Source organism: Colletotrichum navitas (genome assembly GCF_030913465.1).
Source record: "Colletotrichum navitas strain CBS 125086 chromosome Unknown LY79scaffold_320, whole genome shotgun sequence".
In the NCBI taxonomy this organism is placed as follows: domain Eukaryota; kingdom Fungi; phylum Ascomycota; class Sordariomycetes; order Glomerellales; family Glomerellaceae; genus Colletotrichum; species Colletotrichum navitas.
The window spans coordinates 1-17,902 of NW_026850866.1; the positions used below are offsets into that span (position 1 = coordinate 1).

The following is a 17,902-nucleotide window of genomic DNA, read 5'->3' on the forward strand; positions in this document are numbered from 1 at the left end:
TCCTTAAATAAGGTGTTAATAGGCTAAGACTTACTTTTACTTATAGATATCTTAATAATAAAGGTAGCACTAGCTATAAATATCTTAGTAAAAGAGAAGGTCTAATAACTTTATACTAAGAGAGCTAATCTAGAGCTTATACTATATAAGGTAAATATATAGTAAATATAAGTATATAATAAGAAAAGGACACTAAAGAGATTTAAGGTTAAAGACTAAGTACTATTATTTAGTAAAAATATAAAGTAGAAGTGCCTAAGTAGTAAACTTATAGATAAGTAGCTAGGCCTTTTCTATATACTTACTATAGTTAGCTTTTATAGCCTAGCTTACTAACTTAATACCTTTACTTACTACTATATATATAATATTTTCTTTATATCTTTACTAGAGCTATTTAAGAGTAAAAATATTAAAAAGCCTAAGTAGTTATAGCTATATAAGATAAACACTAAGCTACTATATAAAGTAAAAGAAATCCTTAACTATAGGGGACTAAGTGTTAGAAGTATAAGAACTAAGAGTATCTCTTATACTCTTAATACTTCTTTATCTTATATTTCCTCTATTATAGAGGTTATATATATATAAGATATATATATATATAATTTACTAACTTAGTAGACTAATATATATATTAATTACATAAGTATATCTAATTATATAATTACTAGAAGATAGGAGAAGGTACTAGAATATCTAAGAAACCTCCTCTTAATACTATCTTTTTAATAAGGTTACTACTTTAAGTTAGGGTTATTTAACTAAGGTTATTAAGTTATATAATCTTAGGTTAATTTATAAGTAGCTTATGTAAGTATAGAATATTCTAGTAAGCTAGATACGTCTATATAAGGGCTAGATTTCTTCCTGTTTCTAGTCTATCTTATTCTCTCTCTAAGTAAGTAAAATAGAATAGTTAGTAATAAAATAATAAGACTAACTATTATACTCTCTTTATATCTATATTCTTATATCTTTATATCTACCCTTGTTATCCTATATTCTTGCTTCTATAGGATATATCTTTATATAAGAGATATACTCTCTTATATACTCTTAGGCTATTATTTTCTCTAAGAGACCTAAGCCTACCTATTATACTAACACTAAGGTATAATAAGTAGTACCTTATCTAATAAAAAGAATATAGTAGTAAAGAAAATACTTAGAAGCTATAGTATTACATTAAGATAAAGTTACTTATTAATAAGTATAAGAAATAAAAAAGTAATATAATAGTAGTATTAAAGGCTAATAAGGTAAATAACTAAGGCCTATAGGCTAAGGTATTTATAACTAGAGAAAATAAAGCTAAAATAAGTAACTAAAGTGTATATAAGGTATAAGTAATAAGCTAAAAAGACTATCCTAGAATAATATAAGTAAGTAGCTTACTTAGTATTATTACTACTAAAGGGTATAGTACTACTATTCTCTTTATTATTAGCGTTAGTATTAGCCTTAGCCTTAGCCTTAGTAGTAGTATATTTAAAGTATAACTATATCTTTTACTAAAAAATAAAGTAGTACTATATATATATTAGTAATAAGCAGTAAGTAAGTAGCTTATAAGTAGTAAAGAAGAAGTAATATATATAAGCTACTATAGAGGTAATATTCTTAATAACTATAATAAGGTAGCTAGCTTACTTTTTATTAAAGAGAGAAGTAGTAATAGTAGTACTAGTAGTACTAAGTATAAGTATATCTAAAGGTATAGTAAGGGTAGCTAGAATAAGGGGTATAGGTAAAAGCACTAAAGGTATAATAAAGGTAACAAGAGAAAGTACTAGAGGTATACTACTAGTAGTATATACTACTATAAATATATATACTATATTATTACTAGTATTATAAAATAGGAATTAATATATAGGCATAAGGAATTAATACATAGGCATAAGTCTTACATAGGCATAAGGTTTCTATTCCTTTAATTAGTTTAAAAAAAAAGTACATCCCTACAAAGGCAGTAAGGGTAATTACACTAACACTGCTATTCTACTATTATTTTCTACTATTAACTAATTAACCTATATAGCTATAGGAAATAGGCTCTATAAGGGGGTTCTTTTTATAGCTATAAAAAATAGCCTCTATAAGAAGCACTATCTTTATAGCTATAAAAACAGCCCCCCTATTAAGCCTACTTTATAGCTATAAAAAGTGCCCCTCTATTAAGCCTACTTCCTATAGCTGTAAAGGTTGCCCCTCTTACTAGGCCTACTTTCTATAGCTGTAAAAAAAGCCCCCCTATTAAGCCTACTTCCTATAGCTGTAAAGGTTGCCCCTCTTACTAGGCCTACTTCCTATAGCTATAAAGGTTGCCCCTCTTGCTAGGCCTACTTCCTACAGCTATAAAAGTTAGCCCTCTTACTACGCCTATTTCCTATTTACCTTAAGAAAAGTAACCCTTTTTATATTTAAAATACCTACTACCTAGCTACTTTCTTATAATATAGCTATAAGGATTTATTATTACTACTAACTATTTCTTACTAACTTTATATCCTCTAAACACTAGGCTAAAGTAGCTATTTATTTATATAATTCCCTATTATCCTTTTACTACTAAGAACACTAGACTAGCTTTTTATTTATTACTAAGATAAGGTTAAAATCTAGCTTTAACTTAGTTAACTTCTCTTCTATATAGACCTAGCTAGTGTTAACTTATTTTTACTTTTAGGTAGGTAACCTTACTTTTTGCCCCTTATACTTTAGCTTTTACTAGGAGTATAAGTTTAGCTAGTTAAGTAGCCTTCTCCTAGTAAAGATAGTTATAATAGGATAAGCTATACTATATTCTTTAGCCTACTGCAGAAGGATACTATAATCTTTAGATTAAAGATCTAGTAGTATAGATTAAAAGAAGACGTCTTTTAAAGACACTACTAAGGGTATACCTCTTACTTACTAAAAGCTACTAAATTAAGTATCTTAGTAAAGATCTTATAGTAGTATAAGATACTAAGCTTAGTTAAAATAGTATAGTTTAGACTATATTCTCTAATAAGGTCTAGGAATAGTCTTTTACTAAAAGGTATTACCTTCTTTACTAGCTAGTATTACTTTCTAATTAACGCTAGACACTTTAAGGAAAGTAGTATATAAAGTTTACTAAAAAGCTTAAGGCAAAGACCTATATACTCCTAGTGTTAAAGGACTTTATCTTCTATATATACTTACCTAAAGTGTAGCTTTTAGTTACTAATTATATCTTATATAATATTAATAAGTTAATATAGGTAACTAAGACTATTTAAGAGATAACCTTTAATATTATTATTACTTAATTCTATACTAGAGGTAATATAAACACTAAAGTTCTAGTATTTTTAGATAAAGTAGTAAGCCTACTATACCTTTAAAGGTAAATATATTATATATAAGTACTAGAGGATTAGGCGTTAGTTAATAAACTCTTTATAGAGCTTAGTCTAAGCTTCCTTAAAGGTGTACTTAGTCTTAGTAAAAACAATAAGCTTCTATATTATTAGGACCCTATAATATATATAAGGGGAAGGCTTATCTACTAGTGTAGTAATATAGGCCTAGTCCTTATTACTAAGCTAGGCTATTACTTATATTATTAGCTAATAAGCCTTATTATTAGACTTACTACTGTTACTACTATAGGTATAGTCCTTAAGCTACTTCTACTTAGCCTTAAGTATAACGTTAGAATTAATATAGTAAATATAGAGTTATTACTAGACGCTAAGGAACTACTTATTTAGTGTAGCCTTTATCTATTTATTATAGTCTATAATAATAATAGTAAAGTAATAGACTAAGTGTTAGTCTATAAGTTAGTAAATACTTACTAAAAGAAACTAAAAACCCTTTAGCCTCTTGTTATTAATAAAGCTAAATATAGCGTTATAAATAGACCTAAGGTAGGTTTATCTAGTGGCCTAGAAGAGTAGAAGTTTAAAGTAATTAGTGTTATAGGTATTATTAAAACTAATTACTTTAGAGAATTACTTCTATATTTAGAGACAGTAAGGAAAGGTCTAGACAAGGCTAATAAGTTAGTCTAGCTTATCCTTTGCTTACTTTACTATATATAAGATATCTTACTTATTAAATAGCTTAAGTAAAGCTATAGTAAGTAAATACTTATCTAGCTTCTCCTAGTTTATATAAGCTCTAGTGTTATAGATATCTTACTAGGTAAATAAGGAATCTAGGAACTACTCTTAAATAATAGCGTATATATTATATACCTAGATACTAACTTATTAGCTTATTATATTAATAGTGTCTATTATAGGCTAGGTTACCCTATAATAAGAAGGATATATAGATACCTTAAGGCTAAGACTATAGTTATACTAACTATACTAAGAGTCTAAATAATAATATAATAGCTATTACCCCTCTTAAAGAGCTTCTATAATTACCTACTATTTATAGCTATTCTTTTAGGACTTACGCTATTAAATACTAGTACCCTCTATAGGCCTAGGCTTACTAAACTAATTATATTAGATAGTGTATTATATAACCTAGCTATAGCACTAATATTTATACTACTTTATAATACTAAATCTATTAGCCTTTATAAAGTATTAACTTAATTAAAAAGGTATTAAAGGTTTATTCTAGATTACTAAGAATTAGTAGATTTAGGATTTTACTTATAGGAGGAAAGGAGGATCTATTGCTTTAGGTGTAGTAAAAGGCTATAGTTTAAAAAAGGCTTTACTTTAAGGGGAGGGTTATTATTAAGGTAGTAAATAAGGTAGTAGATTAGCTTAAGGACCTTATTATTCTTACTATTAATAAATATACTCTTGTTATTAAAGGAGTACTATTATTAACTACTAATTAGTCCTAATAACCTATTAAATAAGGTTAAAAGCACTATTAAACTACTGTATAGTAAGATAAGGAGGTTATTAGGACTACTTATAAGGAGGCAAAAGGTTATACTCTAAAGAAAGTTAAGAGAGAATAGTCTACTAAGTTTTTATTATCCCTTTAAGGAAATAGTAAGTAAAGTAAAGTGTTAGCTTTATACTAGGGTAATATAGTTTATAGTATAAAAGAGGTTATATATTTTATAGTAAGCTTAATAAGAGCTTAGCTATAAGGTTACGCTGCCCCTTAGGATTACTAGCTCTATAGAACTAGCTAACGCTAAGACAGCTGCTTTTAGAGGAGAAAGATAATAGTAGGTAGCTAGATAATAGTAGTAAGTTATAATTAATTACTAGTTACTTTCTTAAGATATAACCTATAGTAAAAGGGTAAAATAGTTACGTTTTACGCTATAGAACACATTATAAAGCTATAGTAAGTAAATACTATAGATAAACCTAAGGTTAAATAAATTAACCTTATTATAAAGAAGGATATTATAAAGAGGGATAGAAAAGGGAAGGCTACTTTATGTAGGTCTAGTAGAATTTAGTTACACTAACATTTATTTTTTAGACTAATTAGAGAGTATGTATCTTATGCCTATGTAAGACTTATGCCTATGTATTAATTCCTTATGCCTATATATTAATTCCCTATAAAATATAGTTTAAAGTTAAAAAAAATTAATATATATAAATTAAATAAGTAATAAAAAAGATACTTATAGTAGTAATATTAAAAGTGTCCTTAGTAAATATATTCTAGGTATATATAGCCTAGTTAAACACTTAGTAATAACCTAGAAGTAAAGTAAAGATTTAAGTAATAAGTAAGTAAAGTATAAGTAGTACTAAGGATATATAAAGAGAAGTTATATAAGGCCTAGGTATAAGTACTTATTATTAATATAATAAGTATATTATATACTTTAGCCTAGAAAAAAAAGTAAATAAAGAATAAGTAGTAATAATAATAAGATATACTACCTTAGTTAAAGTAGTATTTAGTAGCCTTATTAGTATAAAAGTAGTATATATAAAGTATATAAAGTATATTATATACTTTACTATACTTATAGTATATATAGCCTTTTTTTTAGTAGGTTTTTATATAGAGTTAGTAATAAATAAGAATAGTAAATAAGTAGTATAAAGTATACTTTTATATTACCCTTAGGGGTAATAAGGCTAGTCTTTAGAGGACCCTTAGGGGGGCCCTTAGAGAGCTTAAGAGGACCTTTAAAAAACACTATCTAAGAAATAAAATATTAGTACCTAAGTAGTAAATAAGTAAGTAAAATAAGTATATAGTAATAGTTAAGTAAAAGTAAAAGTAAATAAGTATTTAAAATTTCTATATAAATATTAGTATAAGATTATAAAATAAGTATAAAAAGTACTATAAGTATATAGTACTTATAAAAAAATAAGGTAAAAAGAAGTATAAAATATACTTTTACTTAAATATAATAATAATAAGTTAATAAAGCTAGTAAGTATAGTAAAAGTATAAAGAAAATAATAAAATTATAATAAAAAAAAAGAGATTTATATAGTTAATTTAGGTTAAAAAAAAGAAAAGAAAAGAAAAAAATAGCTATAAAAAGTTATTTATATAGGCCTAAGAGGCCTACTTTAAAAAAAAGTATATTTAAAATAAGAAATTAAAAAAAAAGAAAAAGCCTTTTATATTTACCTAGGTTTAAATAAGAAACTAAAAAAAAGAAAGCCCCTTATACTTACCTAGTTTTATATAATAGTAATAGTAAGTAAGACTAAGTAAAGAAGTTATAGTAATATTATAAAGAAAAAAACTATATAAAGAGGACATATAGTAATATAGTAGTATATTAGGGGCTATAGGAGCTTATAGTGTAGTATAGTAGTAGAGGAAATAGTACTAGAGCTAGCCTAAGCTAAAGAGGCTTCTAAGATAAAAGCCTAAAGGAGAAAGGTATTATATTAAAGATAAATAAGTAAGATAAGCTAAGCATAGGTTAAGTATTATATAATACTAAATAAGTAAGGTATATAATATAAGTATATAAGGTATATAAGAGGATTATATACTTAAAGGGTGTATAAAAGTAAAATAAGTGTATATACACTAGGAATACTTAGAGGGTAAAAGAAAAAAGAAAAAAGAAAGTAGCTTTTAGCTTTAGTAATACTATATACCTACCTTTACACTTATAGTATATTTACTTATTACCTTAGTTACTTATTACTATTTAATATTAACTTTATACTATTATTAACTTATTAATAACTAAAGAACTTTACTTATTATATCTTTTATATTATAAAAATATATAACTTTAAAGTAAAAAGTAAGTAAATAGCTTTATTAAAAAAGCCTTATTTATTAAAGTGTAAAGAAGTTACTTTATTAATATAAAGTATATTAATAAGGTACTTACTAAGGTTATTAAAGACTAGTTTAAATATTTTACTATACTTTAGATTTAGGCTATAAAACTAGCTAGTAAATATAAAATAAATAAAAGTAATATTCTTAAAAGTAAAAGTAATAATAAGCTAGTACTAAGTAAAACTATAATAAAGATAATAAGAAAAAAGTAGCCTAGATTATAAGCCTAAGTATTTATTATTAAGTATATATTTACTAAAGATATTTTTACTTATTTCTTAGTTATATATAAAATAAAAATAGTCTAGTAGTAGTAGTTTTTTCTAGATCTTACTTTATATAATAAATAAAGCTTATAATAGTAGAAATAAATAAACTACTAATAATAATACTATTAAATAATTATAAAAGGTCTTTTTTAAAATAAGCTTTATTAACTTAACTAAGCTAAACTACTTATCTTAAATAAATATTAAAGTTATAGAATAATATATTTTATATTAATATATTATACTAATTATATTTATTTTTTATTTTTACTACTATATACTTTTTATATTTTTTAGTTATTTAACTAGTTAGTCTTTAATAGTCTTATTAAGATAATATATTTAAAAAAGCTTAAATATTTTAGTTAGTAAATTAACTTTACTATTATAAGTAAAAAAAACTCTTTTTTTACTATTAAAAGGCTTACTTAGCTAGTTAAACTATTAATAATATTAAAAGTAGTTAAAAATATACTAAGTTATAGCCTATAAGTACTATAAAGCTACTTATAAATAGGCTACTAGTTTAAAAAGTAATATTATTATTAATAGTACTATAAATACTACTTAAAATAGCTACTTAAAATATTTATATAGCCTAAAATACTTATAATATAAAAGAATAAGTATTAGCTTTATCTATAGTAAAGTAGTCTATACTAAAGAAAATAAAAGACCTTTAGGACTAACTATAGCTCTTTAGCTAAGTAAAGTAAAATATTACTATATAATATTAACTAGTTATTTAAAAAAGTTAAAAAAGGCTTTTAAGAAAAGTCTTATAAGCTAACTATTACTTAGTAAAATATTAGCTTTCTAAAAGCCTAGGTTACTAATAGTATATCTAGAAAATAAAAGGCTATTTATATAAATACTAGTTTAAAGTTTATAATAATTAAAAAAGTATAGTAAGCCTAAATAAAAGTAAATAAAGTTAAAAGTAATATAAATAAATCTAGTGTATCTAAATTACTTAGTAAGGCTAAAAGTTATATTATTATAGTATTTAGATAATATTAGTAGTTAATTAAATAAGGTAGTAGCTATTATAATAGTAATGTTTTTAGGTGATTGTAATGTGGGGGTGATTAGAAAGTAGGTGCTTTGACTTACATCTAGATGACAGGACTAAGTGGCCACATGTCTGGTGCATTCTAATAGGTCCACTTGTTGAGTTCCTAATCCACGCGGCTGGGCATCACCTCGGAGATAAGGCTACAGTAATGAATCGAGTGGTATCTTTATACAGCTCTTCCGCCAAATCTATCATGGTCACTTGTCAACAAAGATATGATGGGAGCAGTTCTTTAGGCCGCAACGCCGTTCTTGTCGGCATGGGACAGACACCTGAGCTGACAACGCTCCAGCACGCAATCAAAGAAGTGGATGCCGTAAAGTATGTAAGTGGGCTGATGGGAATGCCGTGCGTTCACCTAGTTGCTCGTAGACAAGAGGTTTCTGTGGCCCTTGAGGATCGCAAAGTCTTTCGTTTTGCTGGGCACGGTTTGATAGACCCGAAAGACCCGTTTGGAAGCAGTCTGCTACTTCAAGATTGGAAAGACTAGCTATTGACAGTGAAGAGTCTGCTGAATTTGAATTTTCAGTCAAAATCTCCCTTCCTTGCTGTCACGCTAAAAACGACGCCGTTAGTCGCAGCAACACAACTAACGCCTTAGATCACATTGTGACACACCCTCCCAGATCACAGGTAGCCCTGCTTATGTAGATCTGCTCTAGGAAGGAAGCCTCTAATATAGCCCCCCAAAGGTACACACTCTGAACTCCCCTAAGGCAGATACTGCCACAACGCTTATTAACCATCTAATTAGGTACATCTTGCTAAAGTCTAGGTGGTTGCCGTATGCCTTATCTAGGCGGAGTATTTGCGACCTGTCCCTGGCCTTGACAGGATTTAAACCTGTAGGGTCTATAAAGCTTAGACACTAGACTCTAGGGCTATACTATGCTAGCACTAGAGCAAACTAGGCTTATAACTGTTATAATACACTTATTAAACATGATGCCTTTTAGGTGCCGCGTTGAATTAATATCTTCTTCATCAGCATAAAGGCTGAAGTCACAGGACACCCGGAGCCAATCGCATCGAACTTTGAGATAATAGATATCCCTTGGCTCCCAGTCAGTCCGGGTGGGCCAAATTAAGGGTCAAGCCGTGCAATACTTGTTTTGCCAGTACCGAGTAGCTTCAGGAAACATTCTTGGACTGTGTCCACTTGCTACAATAATAAGCCGACCGGCCGGATCATTCACTAGGAACTCTCAGCTACCAATCCAGACAAGCTTTTCCCCAATAGCTAACCATATGGCCACTTTCATTAAATATACATACATACAAAATCTGGCTATGTCCTTTTTACCTCCTTACTTTTAACCCAGGTTACCAAAGTCAATGTAAATACTCGCTGAAGGGCTAAAATGCCAAGAAACGCCGTAGATACGTGAAAAACCCAACCGCGTATACAAAGCCCGTGCTCTCGGCAGGGCATTATCACATCATGCCTGCGTCTCGAGGGTTCCAGAAGCAGCCTCTTCTCCTCCAGCCCCACGCGCCAGCGCAGGCCCGGCCCCCGCCCCATCAACCCCCTTCTCCTCGTTCGCGACGGGGCCCCTGGCAGGCTGCAGCGTCTGCAGCCCCGTCTTGTGCTCCGTGTGCTCCTTGCTCAGCTTGCGGCTGCCGACAAAGGAGGTGAGGATGAGGCCCAGGCCGGCAAAGGCCACGTAGAAGATGAACATGATGCGGATGGCGTCGAAGTAGGCCCGCTGAGCGATGCCCCTCTGGGGCTGAGGGAGGCGGGACACCGCCTCGACACTCGAGGCCGCATTGGTCCCGCTCAGCAGGCCCGCGACGTCCGGGCCGAGCTGGTTGAGTAGGGCGGGGTACTGCTTCTGCATCTTATTCTGGAAGATGACGCCGCCTATAACGACGGACATGGAGGTTGAGACCTGTCTTATGAACCCGTAGGTCGCGGTGGCGCTTGCGATGTCGTTTGGCTTAACAGTGGCCTGCAGCGCTATGAGAGGCGATTGGAAGTTTGGTCCCACGCCGAGGCCGAGGATGATCTGATAGATGACAATCTTGGCCCAGTTCTCGTATAGGTCAAGGTTGAGAAACAGGCCGTAGCCGAGCGTCATAAACACGAAGCCAAAGATGATATAAGGGACATATTTCCCCGTCTTCTTAATGATGAAGCCCGTTGCAGCTGCCGCAGCACCCATAACAAACGTGAAAGGCAGGGCATAGACGCCAGACAACAGAGGGTCTGCACCCAAAACGCCTTGGAAGTATAGCGGCAGGTAGTAGCTCACCGAGATGAACACGAAGCCGTGGCAGGCGTTGAGCCCGAGGACAGCAAGGTTGGACGGCTGCTTGAAGATGTGCAGCGGGATGACGGGGTACTTGGCCACCCTGAGCTCGACCAAGAAGAATATGCCAATGAGCACGACGCCGAACACGATCAGGCAGATGACGGTAGCCGAGTCCCAGGGGAACGTCACACCGCCCAACTCGAGGCCAAGGAGGATCATTAGAGTGCCGCCTACAATGGTCAGCGAGCCGAGCCAGTCGATTGCTGCGAGGCCCTCCTTGACGCCCGTGCGGGGGTTGTGAAGATGAAGCGTGAAAAAGAGCACCACCATTGCGCAGCCTGAGATTGGGAGATTGATATAAAAGCACCATCGCCAGCTAGCCCGTTGAGTAAAGACGCCGCCAAGTACTGTGATGGGGTCAGTTTCCAGAGCCATGTGCCAGCCCAGTGCCGCGCGGATATGCAAGCCGACTTACCCGGCCCGAAGCCCCCTGCCAGAGCCCACACCAAGCCGTTGATGCCAAGGAACTGCCCTTTCCTTCTCATCGAAAACAAGTCGCTGATGCAGATGTTGACCAAGATCAGGATGCCTCCACCGCCGACGCCCTGGACCGCCCGGCCGACGATCAGCATCCCCATGTTGACGCTCACACCCGACAGCAGCGAACCGATCCAGAAGACGCCCACCGCGGTCAACAGGACGGGCTTGCGGCCCCAGATGTCGGATATCTTGCCCCAGCAGGGCGCCGCCGCGGCGTTGGCGAGCAGGTAGGCAGAGCCAACCCAGGTGTAGCCAGCGGTGGAGTTAAAGTCGGCAGATATACTGGGCACGGCCACAGTGACTATGGTGGCATCCAGGGCGGCCAGGAAGACACCCAGGCAGAATGAGATGACAATGAGGGTCGTCTGGAGTGCTGTGCGTGTGTGCTGAGGCGATGACCCTGCGCCACCGGCACCCTGCCCCGGCGTCGGGGCCGGGTCCTCGCCCGTCGAAGCGGCCTGTCTGCCGGCAGACGTCCCGGCATCACCTGCAGTGTGATCTGAGCGTGTCCCGGCGTTGCTGTGTCTATCGATCTCACTGGGAGTGCCTTTGTGGCTGCCCGGCGCGGCTGCGGCGTCCAAGTTCCGGAGGCTTGCGGACCCCAACGTTGTGGTGGACACGCTGCTCCCAGAGGTCTGGTGTGCCTTTTCGTCATTGATAATCTCGCCGCCCGCGGCTGGGCTGGCGGCCATGACAACGCCGCGACACGGATTTCAGACGGCCTCTGTGCGGCGGTATCCCCGGCGAGCTGACCCTCGGGCCAGAGTGAAGCTTAAGCTCGAGATTGCCGAGCAGTGCGGAGATTGCAGAAGTGTAGTGAAGCTTGTCCCCCCTGAGCGTATAAGTCCATAGACAATGAAAGTGAGAAGTTGGAGTGCGGGATACCCGGGGGTGTTAGTCAGCCTTCGTCAAAGCTAAACACCCCCTCCTCACGGAGGGGGCAAAAAAAGGGGGGTTACAGTAAGAAAAGGGGGGTTACACCTAGTCCCTGCCCTGTCCTACTTTTTATTATATTCTTACTAAAAACAAGTAATTATTTAGATATATTATTAACAGATATTAATAGTAACTAAACTACTTACCTTACTTTAACCCTTTAATATACTTTACTAATATAATAAGAATATAACTACTACTAAAAAGGCTACTAAAGTAATATTTACTACCTAGTAATAGGCTAACTAATTTAACTAGCCTAGTAAAAAGCTATTTACTATACCTTTTATTTATTAACTTACCTAGTAGTATAATATATCTAATACTTTTATTTACTAGTATTTTTAGGCTCTTTAGGCTAACTATAACCTTTACGCTAGCCTAGATAAGGGTAGCTAGCCTTAGTTACTTATAGAGGCTAAAGATATAGCTCTTAGTATATTTATTATATAGCTCTATAAGTCTAGCTTTTTAGCCTTACTATTATAGGTTAAAAAAATAGCTAACTACCTCTATAGTATCTAGGGCTAGCTACTTATCTTTAAGTACTTTATTTAGAGCTAGCTTACTAACTATCTAGAGCTCTAGAAGAAAGGCACTATTAAGCTAGTTAAGTTATACTAAAAGAAGGCTAAGTTAGACCTAGCTTTAGTAGAGGACTTCTTTACCTAGTACTAGGCTACCTTCTATAACTATAATATTAGCCTATCTAAAATATAGAACACTAATAAATCTAGCTACTAAATTAGTTACCTTAGTAGCTAGCTTTATATAATTATCCTTAAGTAGCTACTAAAATATAACTATTTACCTAAAGTTATAGATCTAGCTAATTAAGAGTTATATATATTAGTTAAGTATAGTAATATAACTAGTAATATTATCTTAGTATATATAATCTTTAAAATATAGCTAGTTACTACTTAGGTAGATTATTAGGTCTAAGAAGGTGTCTACTTTATATATTTACTAACTAGCTTCTCTAACTAAGAGGTTATAATAGATTATATATAGTACTTTAATATAAAGTTATATATAAAGTTAGTAAAGTATTACTAGATAAGCTACTTCTTTAAGGACTATTTTAGTGTTAATATATATAGTTATAATACCTATAATTTATATTTACTTAATAGTTAACTAAGTAAATAAAAGGTAAAGTATTATAACTATTAAGATACTATAAAAAAGTTAAAGTAGCTATATTACCTTCTTTTCTTTAATAAATTCATAGGCTATATAAGTCTAGAGCTTATAGAATATTATATTAACTTTAATATTATTATTACCTTTTTTTTACTTTATATAATATACTTCTTTTAGCTAATAAATATAGGAGTCTTTTAATACTTTAAGAAGGCCTATTAATAGGTGCTCTATAACTATATATAAGAAGGTAACCTTATATTTATAAAAGGTAACTTTATTACTACCCTAAATACTATAGTTAAAGAGGCCTTTATAGCTACCTATATTATAAAAGGCTTTAAAAAGGCAAGTATATAGCCTATATATAATAATATTATACTAGCCTAGCTAGTAAAAGGATATAATAAAGCAATAAGATATACTATTATACCTTATATATTTTTTACTATATAATAACTACTTTAATAAGGCTATCCTTACTACTAACTATATAAAAGAGAAATATAGTAGTATATAAAGTAGTCCTTTAAAGAGGGGATTTAAAGTAGTAAAGTAAGTAATTTATAAAAGATCTCTTACCTATAAGTACTAGCAGTAATATATTAAAGACTAAAATACTAGACTAGTAATATAGTAATAGAAGAGCTAGTACTAGTAAGCTATTAAACTATAATACTCCTTTATAACTAGTATTACTATTATAAATATAAAGAAGGTATATAATAAGTAAGTTATAAAGGCTATATAAGTAAATATATAGCACTAATAAGTAGTAGTAAAAAAGATAACCTATAAGTAAAAAAAAGAGGTCTAGTAGTAATATAGTACTTTAAAGTATTAATAGGTAGATAGATAGATAAAGTAACTAACCTTTAAACAGTAGCTTATTTATACTAAAGAAAATTAACTATATATTTTATTTAACCCTTTAGATCTATAGTAGTATAACTTAAATAATACTATATATAAAGAAAAATTTATAATAAATCTTAATTTAACCCCTCTACTATAGTATATACTTAACTACTTTAAGTATATAGTAAGACCTCTTAGTTAAGGTAATATTAACTAAGCATTAGCTAATGTAGCTATAGAGGCAGCAGGGCTATACTTTAACCCTAAGATCTTTATAGACATTAATAACCCTATTAATAAAGATATTAATTTAGTTATATTAAGTAAAGAATTAGTTAGTATACCTAGAAGTAATAATAATAATAATAGTTATATATTATTACTATTACTACTAATAATACTAATAGCTAGCCCTTTAATATTATAAGGTCCTTTATAATATAAGTTATAATATTATACTCTAAAGGATAAGATAAATAGTTAGAGGGTAACAAGGGTTATACTATAAAATATTCTATATATACCCCTATTAATACAAAAAAAAGAGCAGTAATATATAGTAGATAATAATAAAAGTAATACCTATATTATAGTAGTAATATAAATTTATAGTTATTATAAGAAAAAGAAAAAAAAAGTACTACTATAAAGCCCTTAATTAAGGCTATTAATTAGTACTACTTTTATTATTATACAACGTTATAGTAGTTGTTGCTTTAAGAAATGAAAAGTTGACTATACTATATAACGCATGTAAAAGTAAGGGTATTCATGATGTGGGTGCAACCCCCCTTTTCTCACTGCAACCCCCCTTTTTTTGCCCCCTCCGTGAGGAGGGGGTATTTAGCTCACAGCGCTGACTAAGTTGCCCCCGGGTATACAAAATGAGAACAAAAGCGGACGAGCATGCAGTTGTGTGTGCCTCGAGCCAAGATGTCCCCAAGCAGCGGGAAAGCCTCAGCCGCAAACCTAAAGCGACCGAGCTAGCCGGCGCGAGCTGCGCATGAGCCACGAGCCCCGATGCAGCAGGTATTCAATGATGATACCTAGTGCTATGGAGGAGGGGCAACCAACCCCGGCCTAATAAACAAGGTTCGGGGTGGGGGAGCTCCAGAGAGGTGCACAGCCAGTAACCTTTGTAACCTTGTAACTTTGTATACCGGTATACCTGTAGATCCCTGGCAGGCAGCGGTTTTGAGCATAAAAACGCCACCCTTCAATTCGTAGCTGCAGCAGTCAATTCCTGATGAAGTATGGGCCACTATGGTGATCATCCCTGGTTAATTGCTTGTGGGTGTGTCACTATGTCTCTATTCAGTAGGAAAATCCCTATATATTCCTGTCCATTGCGTGGCCTAAGGTCTAAATACATGTGATGGTAGATTTCAGTGATTTTTGTGGTCAAATCTGTCCTAGTGATATATTTAATATTTTACTACAACCTTTCTTCATCTAGTTCTATAGTCTGGAAGGTCTATACTAGTTATACGTATATTATACCTACTTTAATATACTCTCTTAGATTAAAGCGACTCCTAGGTTTAATTTATTTAATTTATAGTAATTACTACCCTTTTATTTTTACCTCTTCTGTCACAGGACAATGTAGCCGACCTTTGGATCCACGGCCTTGCCGGTGGATCCATCGGTCGGGCCAATATCCTGCCGACAGCTGGTGCCTTATTAGGCCCCACCTGTCGCCAGTCTACAAGACTAGCTGTTGCTAGCTGTAGCTCTAGCTTAGAAGAAGTATTAAATCAATTACCTATTTTATTATATTATTCTATATTCTTATAACCTAGTTATAACTACTAATTACTACCTATAAAAGGTAGTAATTAACTACTTAATAATAACTAGAACTAAAAGATATATTGTTAGTAACACTAAGGGATAGGTTAATATAGTTAACTATACGTATTAGTAGTAATTAATAAATAATAGGGGTAACTATGGTTCTCTATTATACGTAAAGAAACAAAGGATAATTATTATAGGTTAACTAGTTAAATAACTAACTAATTACCTATAAATCCTTAGAGAATCTATAGCTAAATATCTAAGGATTTACTAGTAATAAGTTATTAGGGTTAACCTAATAACTCTAATATTTATTTATAATAGTTAATATTATAACACTAGTAACTTTCTATAGTACTAGAAATCCCTTATTATTTATATCTAAAAGAATAGCTAAAAAATATAATAAAAACAAAAACCTAAAAAGTATTTAATACTTTTTACTTATATAGCCTATTATATATAAGAAACCTATTTATTTATCTATATCTTTAACTACTTATTATTAACTAGCTTCTTTAATATATTATTTAGTAATAACTTTATAAATCTACTTACTAGGTTATTACTACTATAAATCTACTATATCTTATAAATCTTATAGTATTTATATAACTAGTAAAAGGCTATAATATTTATTATAAGTTACTTTTCTTTTATAGTACTAAGTTTTATAAGGCACTTATAAAGTAAGTATAAGTTAGTATAAAGTATTATAGGTATTTATAGTAGCTTAAGGTAGTTAGTAATTATTATAAGGGTAGTACTAATTATATAAGTAATATTAGTACTAGTAACTATTTTATAGACCTTAAAGGTAAGTATACTATATATAACTTTTTATACTTTATTAAGCTAAAGTAAATAATATTACTAGTTAATTTAAAGCTTTTACTATTAGTAGTAGGTTACTTAATAATTTATTTATTAGTAAGAACTATAATAAAGCTAAGTTAAAAAGTAAAGTTATAGTTATTTATAAATAAGCTATTAATAAATATAAAAAGCTTAGTAGTTATAAGGTTAATTAGTAAGAATTATAGACTATAGTTAAAGTTATTAATTTACTATTTAATTTAGTAGTTTAGAGCTTTAATCTCTTCTACTATAAGTAATTAGTATTAAGTAGTAACTAAATAGTTAAAGTAGGCTTTAGGTTAGTAAATAAAAGTAATATATATATTATAGATATATTACTAGATATAATTTACTAAGTAATAAGTAATTTCTTATTAATAAGTTAAAGCTTTTTATCTTAGCCTTTTTAATAAAAAGTAAGCTTACTATTAGTAGTAATAAATAATATACTACTATTAAAGGTAATAAAGTTATTAACTATAAGTAACTACTTAGGTTTTACTTTAAAAGTAGCCTTCTAAAGCTTCTTCTTTTTATAGGTAAAGAATTTACTATTTATAAGGCTAATTATATTATCTATTTATATACTAATTAATCTAAAGTTACTATTATTAGGTAATAATATTAATAAGTAAAAGTTAAAGGTTAATAAATCTATCTAAAGATTCTCTTTATAATAGTAGTTATAAGTTACCTACTAGTAGGTTTTTACCTTTATAATACTATATAATAGCTTAGTTGCTATTATTATTATATTTACTAAGTAAAAATAGTAAATTTATATAAGTAAGTAAATAAAAATAATATAATTTAGTAGTATTACTAATTAAGTATATACCTAGGTAATATTATATAACTAGAGGAGAAATCTATATTAAAGTAGTAAAAAAGTAAAAATAAAATTAATTACTAGGCTATTTACTAAA

At 31.2% G+C, this 17,902-nt stretch overlaps 1 protein-coding gene across 1 annotated transcript; it reads right to left on the reverse strand.

The window, feature by feature from the left end:
• Positions 1-10,025: 10,025 nt before the first annotated feature.
• On the reverse strand, positions 10,026-12,070 carry LY79DRAFT_675549 (major facilitator superfamily transporter; the record flags this gene model as incomplete). The annotated part of the gene is made up of 2 exons (XM_060564457.1): positions 10,026-11,245; positions 11,314-12,070. 2 exons carry the CDS (start codon positions 12,068-12,070, stop codon positions 10,026-10,028), a joined length of 1,977 nt encoding a protein of 658 aa, XP_060406642.1.
• Between the last annotated feature and the right edge of the window lie 5,832 nt (positions 12,071-17,902).